Source organism: Pteropus medius, unplaced genomic scaffold (assembly GCF_902729225.1).
Source record: "Pteropus medius unplaced genomic scaffold, Ma_sr-lr_union100, whole genome shotgun sequence".
NCBI classification, from domain to species: domain Eukaryota; kingdom Metazoa; phylum Chordata; class Mammalia; order Chiroptera; family Pteropodidae; genus Pteropus; species Pteropus medius.
Window position 1 is genome coordinate 31,758,952 of NW_024355205.1, and position 16,159 is coordinate 31,775,110.

Genomic DNA, 16,159 nt, shown 5'->3' on the forward strand with positions numbered 1-16,159 from the left:
GCTTGCCTAAGGCCGGCCACCTCTCCATACTGCAGAACAGGGCCCAGAGAGCTCAGGAAAGGAGCGAGGGGGCCCCGGCCCCAGCCTTCCTCTGCATCAGAGGGTGTCTGGGAGAAGCTGACCTAAAGCAAGGATCCATTCCTCTAAAGTCACAGAGCATTACGCCATCGGCGTGTGGTGGAAACGTATCCAGCCTCTGCAAGGACCGGGCAGACCCGGATGCCCTTGGCAAATGGCGACTGGGCTCGCTGCGCCTTCTGTGACGCCATCGGGAGGAACCCTAGTAACACTAGCTCAGGAACGTCTCCCGAGTAGCAGTAGGTTTAACCGTAGGAAATTGCCGGTATTCCTGTTTCTTACCTATAAAACTGCAATTTCACGTGGTTCGACCTAATACACTGTGATCGCCCGGCACACTGCAGGTTAGGTGCCTAAAAATGCCTGTGGAAGGAGTAGGTCGCGTGATTAATGAATGTGAAGACAGCTCCGGAGTTCCAGTTCGTGGCACACGCTGCATCACCCTCAGAGACGAAACCGAGATGTCCCCAGTTTCCTCTCCCTGGAGATGTGAGCTTCCCCCCAGCAGCAGTACCCCCGGAATGGGCTGTTCCTGGGGTCTCGTGCTCGCTCACCTGGGCTCTGTGGGAGGTGGAGGATCGAGGGCGTCACCATCATCATCTGAGCCAGGTCTCCACTCCAGCACGGGGAGGGAGGAGCGGCCACCCAGATCTCAGCTGCAGGACAGGCCTCACAGTCGCCGTCCGTCCTGTTTCTGGCAAATTGAAGGTCGTTTCTGAAAGTGAATATTCATTTTTCCTTCTAGCAAAAATTATAAGTTAATTCTATTCATTCTTTTTAGTTCCAAAAATACCCAAGAGCATTTTTTATGGAAACTGCATTGAATGCCAGCGGTCCCAAAATGCACAGAAAGAAAAATAACCCCTTCTTCAAAAATCTGATTTTTTTGGATCTGGTAGGATAGGGAAACATAATAAGATCAAAGATCAGGCTAGCTCTATGTGAGTATTTCACTTCAGCCCACATTCTCTTGGGCCTTTCTTTAAGAAAACTCATACCAGACTTCTGGAACGTTCCCTGGCATGCAGTTATTCCATATCAAAGGTTTCCATCACCTCTCAGGAAGGTCCAGCCTTTAAATGGGAAACTCCCCAGGCATTTTTAAATGATATAACTTGAGTCACAGAAATTTAAGATTTTGTTTGTAAAACATTAGAATCAGCTATAAAATTGTCAGTTGAACTTGCTGTTAAGCCACCACGTTGCTTTATGTTAACAGGCCGTGTGTGTGTGTGTGTGTGAGAGAGAGAGAGACAGACAGACAGACAGACACAGTAATTTATAGGCGACTTAAACTCCTACATCTCTAGCTTGGTAACAGTAAGTTGAATGGTGAGGTTGCGGTAGAGCAGGCAGATGAATATCACTCTGTAGAAGATTCTGGCAGAGGCAGACAGCTGCCCTTTCCACATCTGCTTGGCACATGGTGTCAGAGTGATGTTGCAAGCCTCAAAAGAGGAAGTGTCCCTTCCTTTGACTTAGCCCATCATGTCAGATGGATCCTTCTCTTAATGTTGTTTCTTTCTGACTCATGAGAGAAAAAGCTTTTAAAAAAAATTTTTTTAATATTTATTTACTTTTTTATGGTGACATTGGTTAAGGAAATCTAATAAGTTTCAGCTGTACACTTTAACAGTAAGGCATGTATATATTTACACTGTGCGTTCACCTCCCATAGTTAGATTTCTTTCTGTCACCACATATTTGACCCCCTTTACTCCATCTACCTGCCCCCTCCTCCCACTCCCTCCCCTCTGGTTACCACTACTCTATTGTCCACGTCCGTGAGTCTCTGCCCTGTTCATTTGTTGCTTTTAGGTTTATATCCCACATATAAGTGATATCATGTGATTTTCAACTTATTTTCTGTCTGGCTTATTTCGCTTAGCATGATTATCTCAAGGTTCATCCATGTTGTCGCAAATGGCAGTATTTCATCTCTTCTTATGGCTGAGTAATATTCCATTATATATATGTACCACAGCTTCTTTAGCCCATCATCTATCGTAGGACACTTCGGTTGCCTCCATGGGGGACAGGCGTTTTTGATCCGCCATTTTTCATTGAGGAAGCTGTTTCGCTCAGAGTATTGAACAACTTGATTCTCCTTTCACGTCCCATGCTGTCCCTTCCCCTCTCGGTCTGTGTCAAACACAGGCATGCGCCTGATCCTCTTTGTGGCATTCAGGCCCCACTGGGGAGCAGGGAGAGGTGATCCCCGCGGATCATTCGATGGACTTGAGACGTTGGAGCGCATTGGGCACCAGGCCTGCCTTGGATAGCTGGGAACGCGCAGGGTCCGGGAGCTAAGCGACGTTCTCAAGGCAGCCCCAGCCCCCGCCCCGCCCCGCCCTGCCACCTGCCTGGCCTGTCCTCTTTCACGTCGTTCCGTTTGCGAAGAACAGCCCCATCTGTGCAGGGGCCGCGGAGCCACCACCTCCACATAATCGGTGACTGTATTTGTGCCAAGGTGGAGAGTGGATTCCTCTTCGCTCCTGCTAGGGTTGCTGGGGGAGTGTGGTGAGGCTTCCAGCACCTCCCTGCCCCTTCTCCATGCACACGCTCAAGGCACAGGGGGCCCCCAACCTTTCGTCCCTCTCACCCCAGCTGCAGGCGGGTTTTCCAAAGATGCAGGCTTGCCAGACGCCCTGCTCCATGCCAACCTAAGAACGGCTGTTGCTATAGCTTCTCCATTTTCATTCCCGCCTCTGCCAGAAAAACACGATGCCATACATAACAACACAGCTTATCCACAGGCTCAGTGTAATGTTTGACTCCATTCTCTTAACAATTTGGAACCTTTCATTTTCCTAGAGGTAGATAGTTAGTGGAGAGTAAGGGAGGGAAATATGCTGGGCCCTCACCGAGGCCAGGAGGCAAAATGAGATGGCGTTTGGAGCAGGGGTTCAGATCCCAGCTCGGCCACGTACTAGGTATGTGTTCATGGGCAAGTCGCTTAACCTCTTTGTGCTTCAGTCGCCTCATTTATGTGTGAAGATATAATAATAACACCTAGCAGACAGTGAGCCCCCGATAGGTGTTCGCCTTGTTGTTGGTGTTGCTGGAGAGAAAAGACATTTGTGCTTGGTCAGTGAGCATGATGGAATCCACTTAACTGGCTTCCTGTTTTCTTGCATTAAACCCGGACAGCACGTAGGTTGTGTGCATTTTAGGACTCTTCAAAAACGGGCTTTTGCAGATTAGGGGTTTCAGAGAGAAGAGATGGGACAGCTTCCCTTAAAACCTTCAGACATCCCATTCATTTGTGCATAAGTCAAGGCCCCCTCTTCTCTGTTAGCAGGAGGCCCACCTGTGTCAAAGCTTTTTCACACACCTTTCCATGCTCCCTAAAATGCGCAGTGACACTCCGGACTTGCGGCCGTGGAGTCTTGGCGGGTGGGGAGAAAGTGCCCCATGTTTCACACGGCTGGCGGTGGGGAGGCCGACAGAGCGAATGGAATGTGCTAGGCTTTTAAATGTCATGTCTGTGGACCGGGCTGGCAGGCCCGTGCAGCGCTCCACAATAAACTTATCACAGATGCATTGACTCACTGGGCCCTTTATTTCTCATCACTGCATTCTGTGGCCTTGTGTTCTCTTGCCAGCAAAGACTAGAATGTTCAGCCCCCAGCATGCCAGAAGCTCGCTTTTGTTTTCTTTTTAAAGCAGCCATGCAGCTCGGATAAGGGACGTGTGTCACTAGGGGGTGCTTCCCTGAAGCGCGTCTCCAGAGCAGCCAGCCCAGCATCCTTAGAGGCTGGGAGGCTCATTCTCACCTGCCCTGCTTTGTCCACTCTGAATGCCTCCCAAGGTCTAGAGCTCTGGGCTTTGGACGCCTCTGCCGTTTGCCGGACCTCCAGCAGCGTGTGAGCCCTACAGTCTGCCCTAGCAGACGGGGCAAAGCCAGGATGCCCCCTCTCCTCTCTGGGGTGTTACCTTGGAGTTCCGAGGCCCCTGTGGGAAGGCCCCTACATCAGAATCCTCAGTTACGGCCGTCCACTCATGTGGCCGCTGGTAGGAACCTTCACCCCATCCCATCCTCAAGGGGCAGATGTACCTCTGCCAGCTCTCTCCTGCTCCCCCACACCGTCCCCACGCTGTGTCAAAGACTTGGAATTGCCTGTGCATCCGGGAGGGGCCCATGTTTCCCCAGCAAGCAGCTCTTTTTCCTGGGAGTCGTGGCTGAGAAATCCAGAACCAGGCTCTAGGGCTATGCTCAACAGAGTGGGAGCGGACAAGGCATCTGCTCTCCTGAGACTCGTGGGAGCCGAGAGAGACCACCAGGAGACAGAAGCAAAGTCATTTCCGCTAGCGGTGGATGAAAATGAGACAGGGTCAGGGCTGTGCCCGATGGGGTGCCCCCCACAGCCCAGGAAGTCCTCTCTGGAGAGGTGACATGGGAACGGAGATCTGACTGCAGAGAGGGCGTCTGTGTGTGAAGATCAAGGGGAAGAGGGTTCTAAGCCCGATGGACAGGACAGCACGTGCAAAGGCCCTGAGGTGAACGAGTTTTTCTGCCCCTCCCGTTGGGACGGACCAGCCTTCCAGCTGGTCTCTGCTCCGCACTCGCCTCTCTGCACCAAGGGCAGAGAGTTCTTTTCAAACCCAACTGCTTCCGCTTAAAATTATCCAGGAAGATCCCGGTCCCCGTGGGATAAAGACCTAAAATCTGGTAGTCGGTCGGCGAGGCCCTGCTTGAATTGCTCCCTTCTCCTGCCATCGGCAGCCACCCCCCCCCCCGCCCCCATTCATACCTGTTTGTGCTCAATTGGTAGCACAGCCCAGCCTTCACGCACGGAAGCTTCTCTTCCAGGGCCTTCCTTTCTGAGTCACTGACGGGACCACCGATAGGTGGCTACTGTCAACTAAAAACCTTGCCGTTTCCAGCATCGAAACATGTGGCAGATGCAGGGGCCGTGGGCCTCTCTGTAGCTGGCAGGAGGGGACGCCAATGTGTGAGGAGGCGAAGTCCCAGGCAGGGCTCCTTACAGAAATGGTCCCCAGCCCCCTGGCCAGCCTTCGAGTCGCTGCGATGACCTCCCACAGAAGTCTCGGCTTCTGCTGCCCCAGTGGATTTCACTGGCCCCCTTGAAACCTGTCTCCTCTGACCTCCAACCACGTGATGGAAAGGTCCACTTGAATCACCGGTCCTCCCCGTGGCAGCCGGGACCCACGCTGGGGAGGAAGTGAGGGTGAGCCGACGGCGTGGACGTGGGGCCTTCACCCCACTTAGAGGACCATGACTCACCCCCGCCCCGGAGCCTCGTCTTCCTCCCAGGGCTTCGCGTACGTGCGCATCCAGGGGGAGACGGTGCACGGACCCGTACCGCCCTGCCTCTCGGGTCTGACCCAGCCAGACTCTCCTCCGTCACCAGCCTCCCCACCGCCTCCCCAGGATTCCTGTGGCAAATCGAAGCCCCCGGCGGACCTGCCCCGCTCCGCGCCCACCCTCACTCCTCCCCCGTTCGTTGCCGTCTGGACAAACCCGTTGACCGCCCTGACTCAGCTCCTTGCCAAAGTCCCAGTTACCGGTCATAAATAAACGCGAGTGGACAGACCGATGCACGGACTCAGAGGCACTCTTAGTGCCCTAATTAGACTGCGGGCTCCTTGGGGACAAGGCCGCATCCCATTAGGACCCACCAATAACAGCACTGATAAATAGTGAGGTACCTCCCCTTGTGTAGTTTATTATTACCTGATGCCCAGTCTCCCCATTAGTTTATAAACTGGAGGACAACATCCACCTCACACAGCCACCTGTCACCCAGCGTGACTCCTCACGGCGGTGGCTCAGGAAGCATCTGTGGTGGACGGTCCTGTGTTAACCTCCCGTTGTCCCACAGGCTTTCTCCTTCCTCCCCAACTGGGCTGCAGAAAGACACATCCCAGTGTCCAGTCTCCCCTGCTGCGTGTGGCCCCGAACTCCACAGAGACCCGTGGTGAGAAGGCACTGTTGTTTAAAAGATAAATTCACGTACGGAGCCCCCGGGACAGGACGTGAACTTACGAACCATCCTACACACGATGCGTTTATGTTTTTGGTTTTCTGTCTGAAGCTCCGTGGAAGCTTCAGGGCCTGAGCACGGCTCAGGCTCAGGCTCAGGCTCAGGCTCAGGTTGTCCTTGTGCTCCAGCAGGTCAGTCGCCAAGTTAGGAGACACCCTGGGGGAACAGGCTGTCCTTAGACCCTTGTGAAGAAGGTCCCATTGGGATGCGAAGGACACCTGCCTCTCTGGGTTGCCCAGGCCTGGTGGCCTTGACCCAGCCTGGCCATCCCTTACAGCCCCCGATAGCCTCAGGCTCCAAGGACAGCAGCGTCCTCAGGAGTGTACCAGGAAAGAAATGGGTACGGACCGTCCACAGGCCCAACCTTTGAAAAGCTGCTGGTTTCTTTGGGATTCTCCATTTCCCAGGACGTCACAAGTGAAGGTTCTGCTCCTGATAGTGGAAGTCACCGTACACCTCTGGACTCCGTCATCCCCTGCATGAAACGAGGGCATTGAGTGAAGTGACCTTTTAAGCCCTGGCGCTAGAGTAGAGAGTCAGGTGGTGGCAGTGTGGCCTCCAGGAAGGGAACGTCAGAGGTTCTCTGGGCTGCGGGCCACGGGTGGCCGCAGGGGGACGGGATTCTGTGATTATGGACGGCCCTCACATCCCTTCGAACCAATTGCTCGGGTGACCTGCCTTGGGCTGGAGGCAGCCTCGCGCTGCGTGCGCCCGGACGGGTATAAATTCCGATTCTCGCTCACTACTCACGCCAGGCGTGCTGCTCACCTTCCTTCCGATGGAGAGGTCCTCACTCTCAGTCACACGTGGGACACCCCAGGAAGCGTCACAGATTATGGATGCCTGGGTCGCACCCGGGCCCGTCTGATTTGACCGGCCTGGGGTACAGTAGGGACACTAGGCTTTTTAAAAGTTCCTTACGTGATTCTGACATGCAGCTGAACTCGAGGGCCAGGCCTTCCTCCGTCCTCCACGCGACGGCCACAGCGGCCCTCGCGAAATACAGCCAAGGCCGGCCCTGGCTCTGCACCCCAAGACGGAAACACAGCTGCCTCACTCCGGTGTTCGAAGCCTCCTCGACTGTGCTTCCCCACCTGTTCGGGGCTGAACCGTGTCCCCCAGCGTTCATATGCTGACGCCGTTACCCCCAGCTTTACCCCGAGTGCCTCAGAATGTGACTGTACTTGGAGACAGGGCCTTCAAAGGGGCGATGAAGTTAGAAGGAAGCCATTAGCGTGGGCTCTCACCCAGTCTGACCGGCGTCCTCTTAAGAGATCCGAGCACAAAGAGGTACCAGGGAGGGTCATGTGCGGAGGGAAGGCCGTGTGAGGACAGAGAGAAGGGGCCATCTGCCAGTCAAGGGCACAGGCCTCAGAAGAAACCAGGCCTGCCAGGACCTTGATCTTGGACTTCCAGCCTCCAGAACGGAGACAGTAACTTTCTGTCGTCTTAGCTGCCCCCGTCTATGGAACTTTGTTACAGCAGCGCGAGCTGACTAATACCTCACCTTTCCGGAAAGGCAAGAGGCACGCGGTTAAGAGCAGGGGGTCTGGGGGCGGACTCCCTCTGCCATTTATAACTGAGGCTTTGGCACCTTCCTTCTCCGTGCCTCAGTTTCCCTGTCTGTCCAATGGGGAATGACAGCAATAGCTTGCAGGTGGGATTACTGGAGAGGATCCCATGAGTTCGCGTTCACACAGGACATGGAATTTGGTGGCACACGGTCACATTCGAGAGTGACTCTCCTCGCTCCCCGTGTTGACAGAAACCTGTAGAGAATTCCTATGAGTCTATTTGAGCCCAAACTGATGGGAGTTTCCAGGAAGAAGTTCTCAAATGCTTCGGAGAATGACAGTTTTGCAGCTTCTTTTACGCCTCTGAAATTGGGGAAAGACCGTAAGGAAGATGACAGTGGGTGGGAGAAAGCCAGGCGGGCATTGAATTACAGGCTAGTTAATATGAGTACGTGCTCTCCTGAGGGGAGGTGCGCCCTCGAGGGGTACCACTCCTGGCATTTCCTGGGTGCACAGGAACAATGGGCACGGCTGGCTCAGAAACTTTCACTAAAGAAGCGATAGGCCCGGGGCGTGATGACGCACCATGACCTGGCCAGGTAGGAATTTGTGATTTATTGCTGCAGCCGTTTTCGACCACACGTGTTACCCCAGCATGTGCTCCCCTCTTCCTCACTCATCTCCTGGGCTCCAGACGCTCCTCTCCTACCCCCCGCTCTCCTGGGATGCTCCCGCCTGCCAGTGGCCGGATGAAGTCCAGCTCCAGGCCCTCCTGCTCTGGAAAGTATTCCCAAATCCCTCCAATCAAAACTACTGCCTCCTTCCTTGTATTCCAATAAAAATGTTTGTACTTCGTAAAAAGGGCCAGGAAGGAGCTCACAAATGCGTCCTGTAGGGCACTCGGAGCCACACCGGGAATTCCGGTGTCGAGTATACAGCCACGAATGATATGCCTTGCACAAAAAAAAAATGACCAATGTTCATATTTATGGAAACTAAAGAGAAGACTTAACCCTGAATAATCTGATTTTCACCACCTCTCAGAGCCATTCAGCTGCCTGACAGCCCATGTAGAACGGATTCTTCTTCCTGAGAGAAAATTCATCTGGAAGCCACACTGGCATTTTTAAGCTTCTGGGTCACGATCGAGTGCAGCCGAGTGGAGGCCGCCAGCCTCACGGAATGGGGTGCCTGGCTTCACCTGGTTATAGGCACAGGGGGCCTTTGGTACCCTCAAGTCGCATTCCGCAGGCCTCCACGCCTACCCGGCTTCTCGAGACCCCATAAAAATCCAGGCTTAGAGATTTGCAGCTCTGAGGTCTCAGGGACTGTTAGCAACGTGCAGAGATGCCCTCAGCGATGTTCCTGTGACTTGGCTGGAACGCCTGGACCTCCAGTAAGACCAAGGCTCCCGAAGGCCAAGAACCCATGTTGCCTCCTTTGTCACCATATCTCAGCCCCAAGCACCATCGCGGTCCCAGCAGGAACACACAAGCCCACAGCTGGAGAACGGGTGGGTTCCAGACATCAGCTATGAAGTGCTTCGACCACAGAACATCTTTATGTCACATCTGCTGTGGGCCTCACCTACCTTTCCTGAAAGACAGGCCACCCAGGCTTGCCAGTCTGCCCGGAAGGTTGAGGGCAGCACAATTAGATTCATTTTCCAGGAGAATCCAGTGTAACCTACGAGGGACATGGGCTCCCCTGGCAGGAGCGGCCAGGGGCCTCATGGCTATAGTAAGGCCAACCCTGGAGAAGCTTTCAGTTCAGACAGGAGCTCTAAGAGCCCAGTTAGCCCAGTATCCTGCTGACCCGCAGCCATTTAGCCAGAGGATTGGGGCTGAATGTCCTCAGAGATATCAGTATATCCTTTCCCTTCAATAGGGGAAAATAGGCTGGTTGGTACCCAGCTCTCTCCTCTGGTCCCTCTGGTGACCTGGCCTCTGTAATCTACTTCTCACCTTATCTCCTACAGCATCTCTGCATTTGCCTGGGTGCTGGCCCCCACGCCCCCAAGATAACGGCCCATCTGCCAGCCCTTATGGAAACCCAGCATGAGCAGGACCTCCCTGCAGGAACCTCCTTCCTTGGGATCAAGAGCATCTATTTTCCTGAGCCCTGCAAGTCCCTGCCATCGGCCTGGCTCACAGGCGCACTTTTTGCTTGCTATTTTATATTTTATTTTCCTATCGAGTCTCCCCGAGGGCTGTGAGTTTGCTTCAGGATGAGGACATTATCTTGCTTATTTCTGTGTCCCTTGGACTTCATAGGAACTTAATAAATATTTACTGACCAACTTATTGTATATTTTGGCCCTTTCGTAACAGGAACAAGGCCTGTTTATTTGCTTTGCTCAGTGGCCAGCTTGCTGTGGGGCTCGCTTGGTTTTCAAAATTATGGTCCTTTTCGGGAAAGAAAGAATGGTCGAGGGGGTTGAGACACTCACTTTTTACCCTAAAGACTTCTGTATTCTTTAAACCGTTCACAGGGAGCATGCATTCATGTATTACTTTTGTAATAAAGCAATTTTTTTAGATTATGTTGTGCATATAAACATTGTCTCATTGAAGGGACAAGATGGCCTTTTGGGTAAGATTTTCCTATACTTTTCTCCGGTACCTCAGACGCAAATTCAGACACACTCTCTCCATTTTGTAAATGTGTCTAAGTACATGAAATTATAAGGGATTAGGAATTTTGTGTGGGCTATCATTGGGGTTCATTTTTAACTGCCTGGAGTCATTTGCAATATTATCTCAGCTGTGAGCGGGTTATAGTTAGTTATAAGAATCCCTTCACACCAAGATGAAAAGTTATTTGCTGTACTCTATCCTCTGGTTTTGCACCGGGAAGGGCGGCCAGCAAACCACGCTTACCCCTGGTTCCCACAGGAGAGGAGGGCCATGTGCCTCCACCCCTAAAAAAAAAACCTTTATTTGAAATGTCTTTTCCATGTACCCTGCTCTGAATAATGGAGTTTCCAAAACTCTCTTGCTTTTCAGAGTATGAAATTTTCAAAAGAAGGATATTTTTGAGTTCAAAGTGCCTATTTCAAATCTCTGATGGTTCTCTTGGTCTGGCATTTACCAGCAAGAATTTTAAAAACAACATCCTATAGGTCAGTTCAGTAGCTGGAAAAATGATCCCAAGCCAACGTCATTGGCACATAATGCTAAGATGAATCTCTCCACAAAATCTTTGCTTTTCCTGGAGGGGCCGGTGGGGCCATCTTGCCTGTCTCCAGGCAGACTGGTAGGTGGACCTGCGTGGGGTGGAATTTGTTGTCGCAAGAAGCCCAGACTCACTCAGCACCGACCCTCCAGACGTCTCAGCTCCACCAGCTCCGGCATGGGCCTGCTGGGTGGGTGACCAGAAGGCCAGAGCTGCCCGGCGTGGGAGGCCACGGAGCTTCCTCCTGCCCCAGACCCACCATAAGCAGCAGACCTCCAATTCGCCCTGAACCGGCTCCAGTACCTGGGATTCTGGACCAATGTTCCGAACCCACCCCGGGCCTTCTGCTTTTGCTCTGTCTCTGAGCATCTTCGAAATTGCCATATAAGACTTGAAAACTCAGAAGAACTTCTGAAATCCAAAGCAAGCCACTTCCTGTCATCTTTCCTCGCAGGCCCTTGTTTCTGATTCCTCAGTCCTTCTAAGATGTCCTCTGGTCACTGGCACCATCCTTGCTGCAGAGTCTAATCCTGGTCTGGTTGAGTCGTCGGTTTCTAGTCATGTGATTGTTTCTCCGTGGGTTGCTATTGATGTTTGGAGTAGACACTTCTCTGTCCTGTATTATGCAGGCCATCTGGCAATCCTGGTCCAGCTCACCAAATTCCAGGAATCACCGATAGTCAGATGACAACCAAGAATCCATTCTCAGCCTGGCGTAGGGAGAGGGTGCAGTACCACCTTCAGCCTGTGTGTGGTGGGGCAGTACCACCTCCGCCCCTGAGAGTGGAGGGCTATACCACCCCCAGCCTGGGAAGGGGAGCAGTGCCGTTCTCAGGCTTGGGGGCAGCAGTACCACCCCTAGCTGAGGACCACCTAATCCCAAGCTTCTTAGCTGTACACTCTGGAAGGCAGGCATCTCTTTTTCCATCACGAATCTGCAGCACCCAGCAGTTAGTGCCAAACTCATGGTAGGACATCAGTAAACATTTGTCAAAGGAATAAATGAGTAAGATCCACGAACAAGCTTGAAGAGGGACTGTGAACGCTATAAAATTATGCAACATGGGTGTATGTCTTATGCGTCGCGCGCGTGTGTTTTCTGAGGCAAGCGTTCCCAGCATCTTTCAGATTCTCCAAGGGAAATGATGACCTAAAGGGACATTGGGAAGACTGGCCCAACCAGTGTCTACTACTAGCCTGAGGTTTCTGTGCCTGCAGACATCGCTGCACAGCGCCGGCGTGTTTTACTACTGCAGCTCTGTACCCACGGCTGTGCCGATAACCCCGCAGAGGGGACCGTCCTGAAAATCCCAGGGAGACTCTGCTTCTGGGAGTCACACGAGCCAGTCATGGAAGGGCCGCCTTCCACCCTTAACAAGAAATGGCCTTAGTCCTGGGTCCGTTGACTCACTACTAACAAGAAAGTTTGGTAAGAATAGGGCAGGAACGAGACGTGTCCCTCCCCAGCTCAAGAATATTTCCTGGGTGGTTCTCCTAACGGAAGCCAAGGAAACTGGTAACATTGCTCAGTGTGTCCCGTAAGCCAGAGCTCACGCAGCAGCTTGGCAGAGGCGGCTGAATGGAATGAGTGAGGAGTCGCAACTCGCTTCCTTCCTGAGAGTTCATTGTTGATGCAATTGTTTTAATAAAATAGAACCAACGCCCTGAGGCAGGAAGAACAATTGGGCCAAGCTTGTGGTTTTGCAGAGTGGCCCCCGCTCCAGATACATCTGCAGACCTGAGCGAAGGCCCATCCTCAGCTCGTGGTCCTGTGGAATGGTAGCTTGGCCACACTGTGGTGGCTTTGAGTGGGGCCTGAGATGGGTGGACACGGAGGGTGTTAACATAATGATGGCTTGTCCTCGCTGCCTTCCCGGCATCCCTCTGCCTGTCCCGAGATTGTCTTGTCTCAGGAAGAGAAGCTGCAGCATTCCAAAAAGGACATTTGGCCAGGGGAGGGGACACAATGGAGGGCTGGAAGCGCCCCAGCTCAGAGTTAATTTCTAGCTCAGTGAAGCATTTGCCAAGAAGTCTATGACATCATTTGCCCCAAAGGGATCCTTCTACTTGCAGAAGCTTCCAGCATATAGACTAGGTCAGTCATGAGCCCCTTGGGGTAAGATGGAAACTCTGGATAAGTCCCTTGGGGTAAGATGGAAACTCTGAAGAACCTCTGGTGGTCCAGAGCAGGCTTCTCAAACTTTAGTGTGCCTAAAATAATCACTTGGAGAGCTTGTTAAATCACAGATTCCAAAGCCCCAAACCCAGATCATCCATCCATCAGGGGCCTAATAATTTGCATTTCTAACCCACCCCGAAGTGATGCTGATGCTGCTGGTCCTGGAAACACACTTTGAGAACTCCTGGTCCCAGTGAGGGTTTTCACACTGTGCTCTATTGCGCCCCCTTGTGGGGTAGAGAAGGGATGAGAAAAACAAGTGAATGAGACTGTTCCCATCTCCTCACCGTACAGCACACCTCCTAGGCTGTTTTATGAATCCTATTTCTGCGATTAAATGAGGAATCCCCAATAAAAAGGAAGGGGTGACCACTGGCCTGGAAGAGGTGGTCCAGGCCTGCCTGAGGGATGTCCCCAAAACTGAGCTCTCCCTCTGCATTCCAGTGTACCTGTGTCACAGGGCAGCCTCCGCCAATAACCCAAGAGCAAAACCCCAAATAACCAGCTGAGCAAGCAGAAGTGCCAGCTCACTCCGACTCAGGTCACAGAGCCGTCCCCTGGAGCGCCTTTGGCTTTGGCCGTGGCAGTGGTCTTCTGCCTGACCATCTGCAGCTGGAGGGGCTTCCCCCTCTGCCTACAGGCTGGCCGCTCAGGTGTGGGGTTGCAGCCTGCTCCGGGAGAGTTCATCCAGCACTGGATGGTCCCCAGGCCCATCGGGAGCCTCAGCATGGCCGCTACGTCCTCCAAAACCAACCTCAGGATGACCTTTACCCACCTGTCGCTTGGACCCAGCACCAGTGCTCTAGGGTCGAGCCCAGTGTCTGGAGTCAGCGTGTCAGGGTCCGACTCTTGGTTTTCACCACCACCTAGCTGAGAGATCTGGTGCGAGTCACCTTCCCTAAGCCTCTGCTTCCTCTCCTGTAAAACAGAGATGCTCGTAGTATCCATGTGAGCATTCAACACAGCTGTCAACGTGAAGCTTTTTGTACTGTGCCTGGCATGGCGGGAGCCCTCATGAAATGTTGGCCAATTGTTACAAAGCCTTCTCTCTTAACGTTATCTCAGTGGTTTGACCAAGGAGGAGTATTCATGTGTATTAGTGTGCTAGAGCTGCTGTAACAAATGACCACAAGCTGGGTGGCCTAAGACAACAAAAATTTATTTTCTCACAGACCTGGAGATGAGAGGTACAAAATTGAGGTGTTGGCAGGGTCGTGTGCCCCTGAGGGCTTTAGGGAAGCATCTGTCCCAGGCCTTTCTCTTAGCTTCTGATGGCTGCTGGCCACCTGGGCCCTCCCGGGCTTGTAGATGCATCTTGCTCGAGTCTGCCTCTGTCTTCACAAGGTGTTTTTTTTTTTTTTTTTTGGTCTGTCTCTGTCTCATCTTCTCATAAGGACACAAGTCAAGTTGGATTAGGGCCCACTCTAATTGAGTATGATGTCACCTTAATTTGGTGATATCTGCAGAGAGCTTATTTCCAAGTAAGGTCCCATGCACAGGTACCAGGGGTTAGGACTTGAATATCTCTTTTTGGGAGACATGACTCAACTCACAACAACACTGCCAGACTGGAGTGAGACCACAGGGCCCAGCAGCCATGAGGTCCTGGGGGTACCTTCACTGTGAAGCTGCATGGATTCCCCCAGACTTTGACTAATTGTCCTAATGGTTGTGTTTTCCAGGGTGTTCAGACTTACATCTCTTGGATATGTTGACCCCGACTGAACGAAAGCGACAAGGATACATCCACGAACTCATTGTCACAGAAGAGAACTATGTGAATGACCTGCAGCTGGTTACAGAGGTAACAGCAGCTGCGGGTGCCCGGGGGTGGCGGGGGGCGCTGGGAGAGGATGAGGAGAGAAGGGGGGGCCTCTGCCGAGGAGCACTGTGCCCTGATTCTGAGCCTGAGAACCTTTCAGATGTGTGGGGAGCACCCGGATGGTAAACCACGTAGGAGATTCTTACCCAAGAAAAGATGGTTAAATTCTCATCCTCGGCCAACTCTGAGTCCTAAGCCCAGAGGGGCAGAGATCACTTATGCCAAGGGACATGAGTGAGGAGTTGCATGGGTGGGGACACATGGACTGTGACTTGGGAGTCTAGGCTGTCCGCAAAGTTGCAGCTCAGCCACCAACTGGTTGATACACAGAGCAAGTCACGTCTTCCCCTGGCCTTCAGGGTTGGCATCTGAAAACGGCAGCCATCTGGCTGATGTCTTGAGCCATTCCTAGTGCTACGTATTGATCCTGAGAGAAATCCGTTGCTGAGAATGAAGACGTTTCCTCCCAGGTCCCCTCTTGTCTCAGAGGATGTCTCATTTTGTGTCTCCTCCTGAGGAGTTGTTGAAGGGCCCTGTCCAGAAGGATGGGGAGATGCAGAGTTGGGACCCCCTGCTTTTCAAGAAGCCTTTTGTCCATATATCTGGGAAGTGGCTGTAGCAGGAAGCAGGTGTTTGCAGAGCTGGGTGTCAGGGTTACTCTGCAATCTGAAAAGTACCGTAGGAGTTTAGAGACTCCCATCCCCACACGCCAGCCCCCTCACCACCTAAGAGTTGCGAAACCATCTCCTCTGAGTCTTGATGACCAGGAAAGATGTGACTCGGCCACCCAGTGTTGAAGCAGTACAGGGCGCAGGATGGGTGTTGGCTCACGAGGCCACCATTAATGCACAGAAAGCCCTGGTGTAAATTCAAAAAAGATGCCCCTTTCTCAAGACACTTGACCGTCATGCAGTCTAGGATGTCTAGGATGTGCACGTCACCCCATTAGATATGGAACCTTTGTGCAGTATATGAACCTGATATGTGCCAGGTTCAACATCGGTTAAAGATTCATGAAGAATAGGGTTTCTGGGGGACAGCCTACCCCCTCCACCCCGCAACCCCTGCCCCGTGCAGCTAAGTTTATTGAAAGATAGACCGTCCTATCCGTACAGAATCTCCAGGAGAGGCACACGCCTGCAGCTTGGGCGAGCCCATTTCTTTCCCAGAGCCCAGGAGAGGAGCCGCGCCCACCCAGTGCCAGGCCAGCAGGTGCTGGCTCTGTCCCCGGCCCAGCCCGGGCCAAGGGCAGAGCAATGGAGTCTGTTACCGGGGCTTTGGGGGGCCCGGCTGCCGGGAGCCGCTCCCCTCAGAATACCCAAGGCTTGATTGCAGCAACACTGCAGACGAGGATGGAAGAGTCGCCCACACCCACGTGCATTTT

General features: G+C 52.8%; 1 protein-coding gene across 10 annotated transcripts in view; it reads left to right on the forward strand.

The window, feature by feature from the left end:
• ITSN1 (intersectin 1) overlaps window positions 1-16,159 on the forward strand; it is a 180,539-nt gene that overhangs the window by 134,007 nt on the left and 30,373 nt on the right. For all 10 annotated transcript variants that reach the window (XM_039857557.1, XM_039857552.1, XM_039857561.1 and 7 more), the window contains one exon: window positions 14,636-14,757. In XM_039857557.1, coding sequence (XP_039713491.1) covers window positions 14,636-14,757 — 122 coding nt within the window. The remainder of the gene's footprint in view (window positions 1-14,635; window positions 14,758-16,159) is intronic.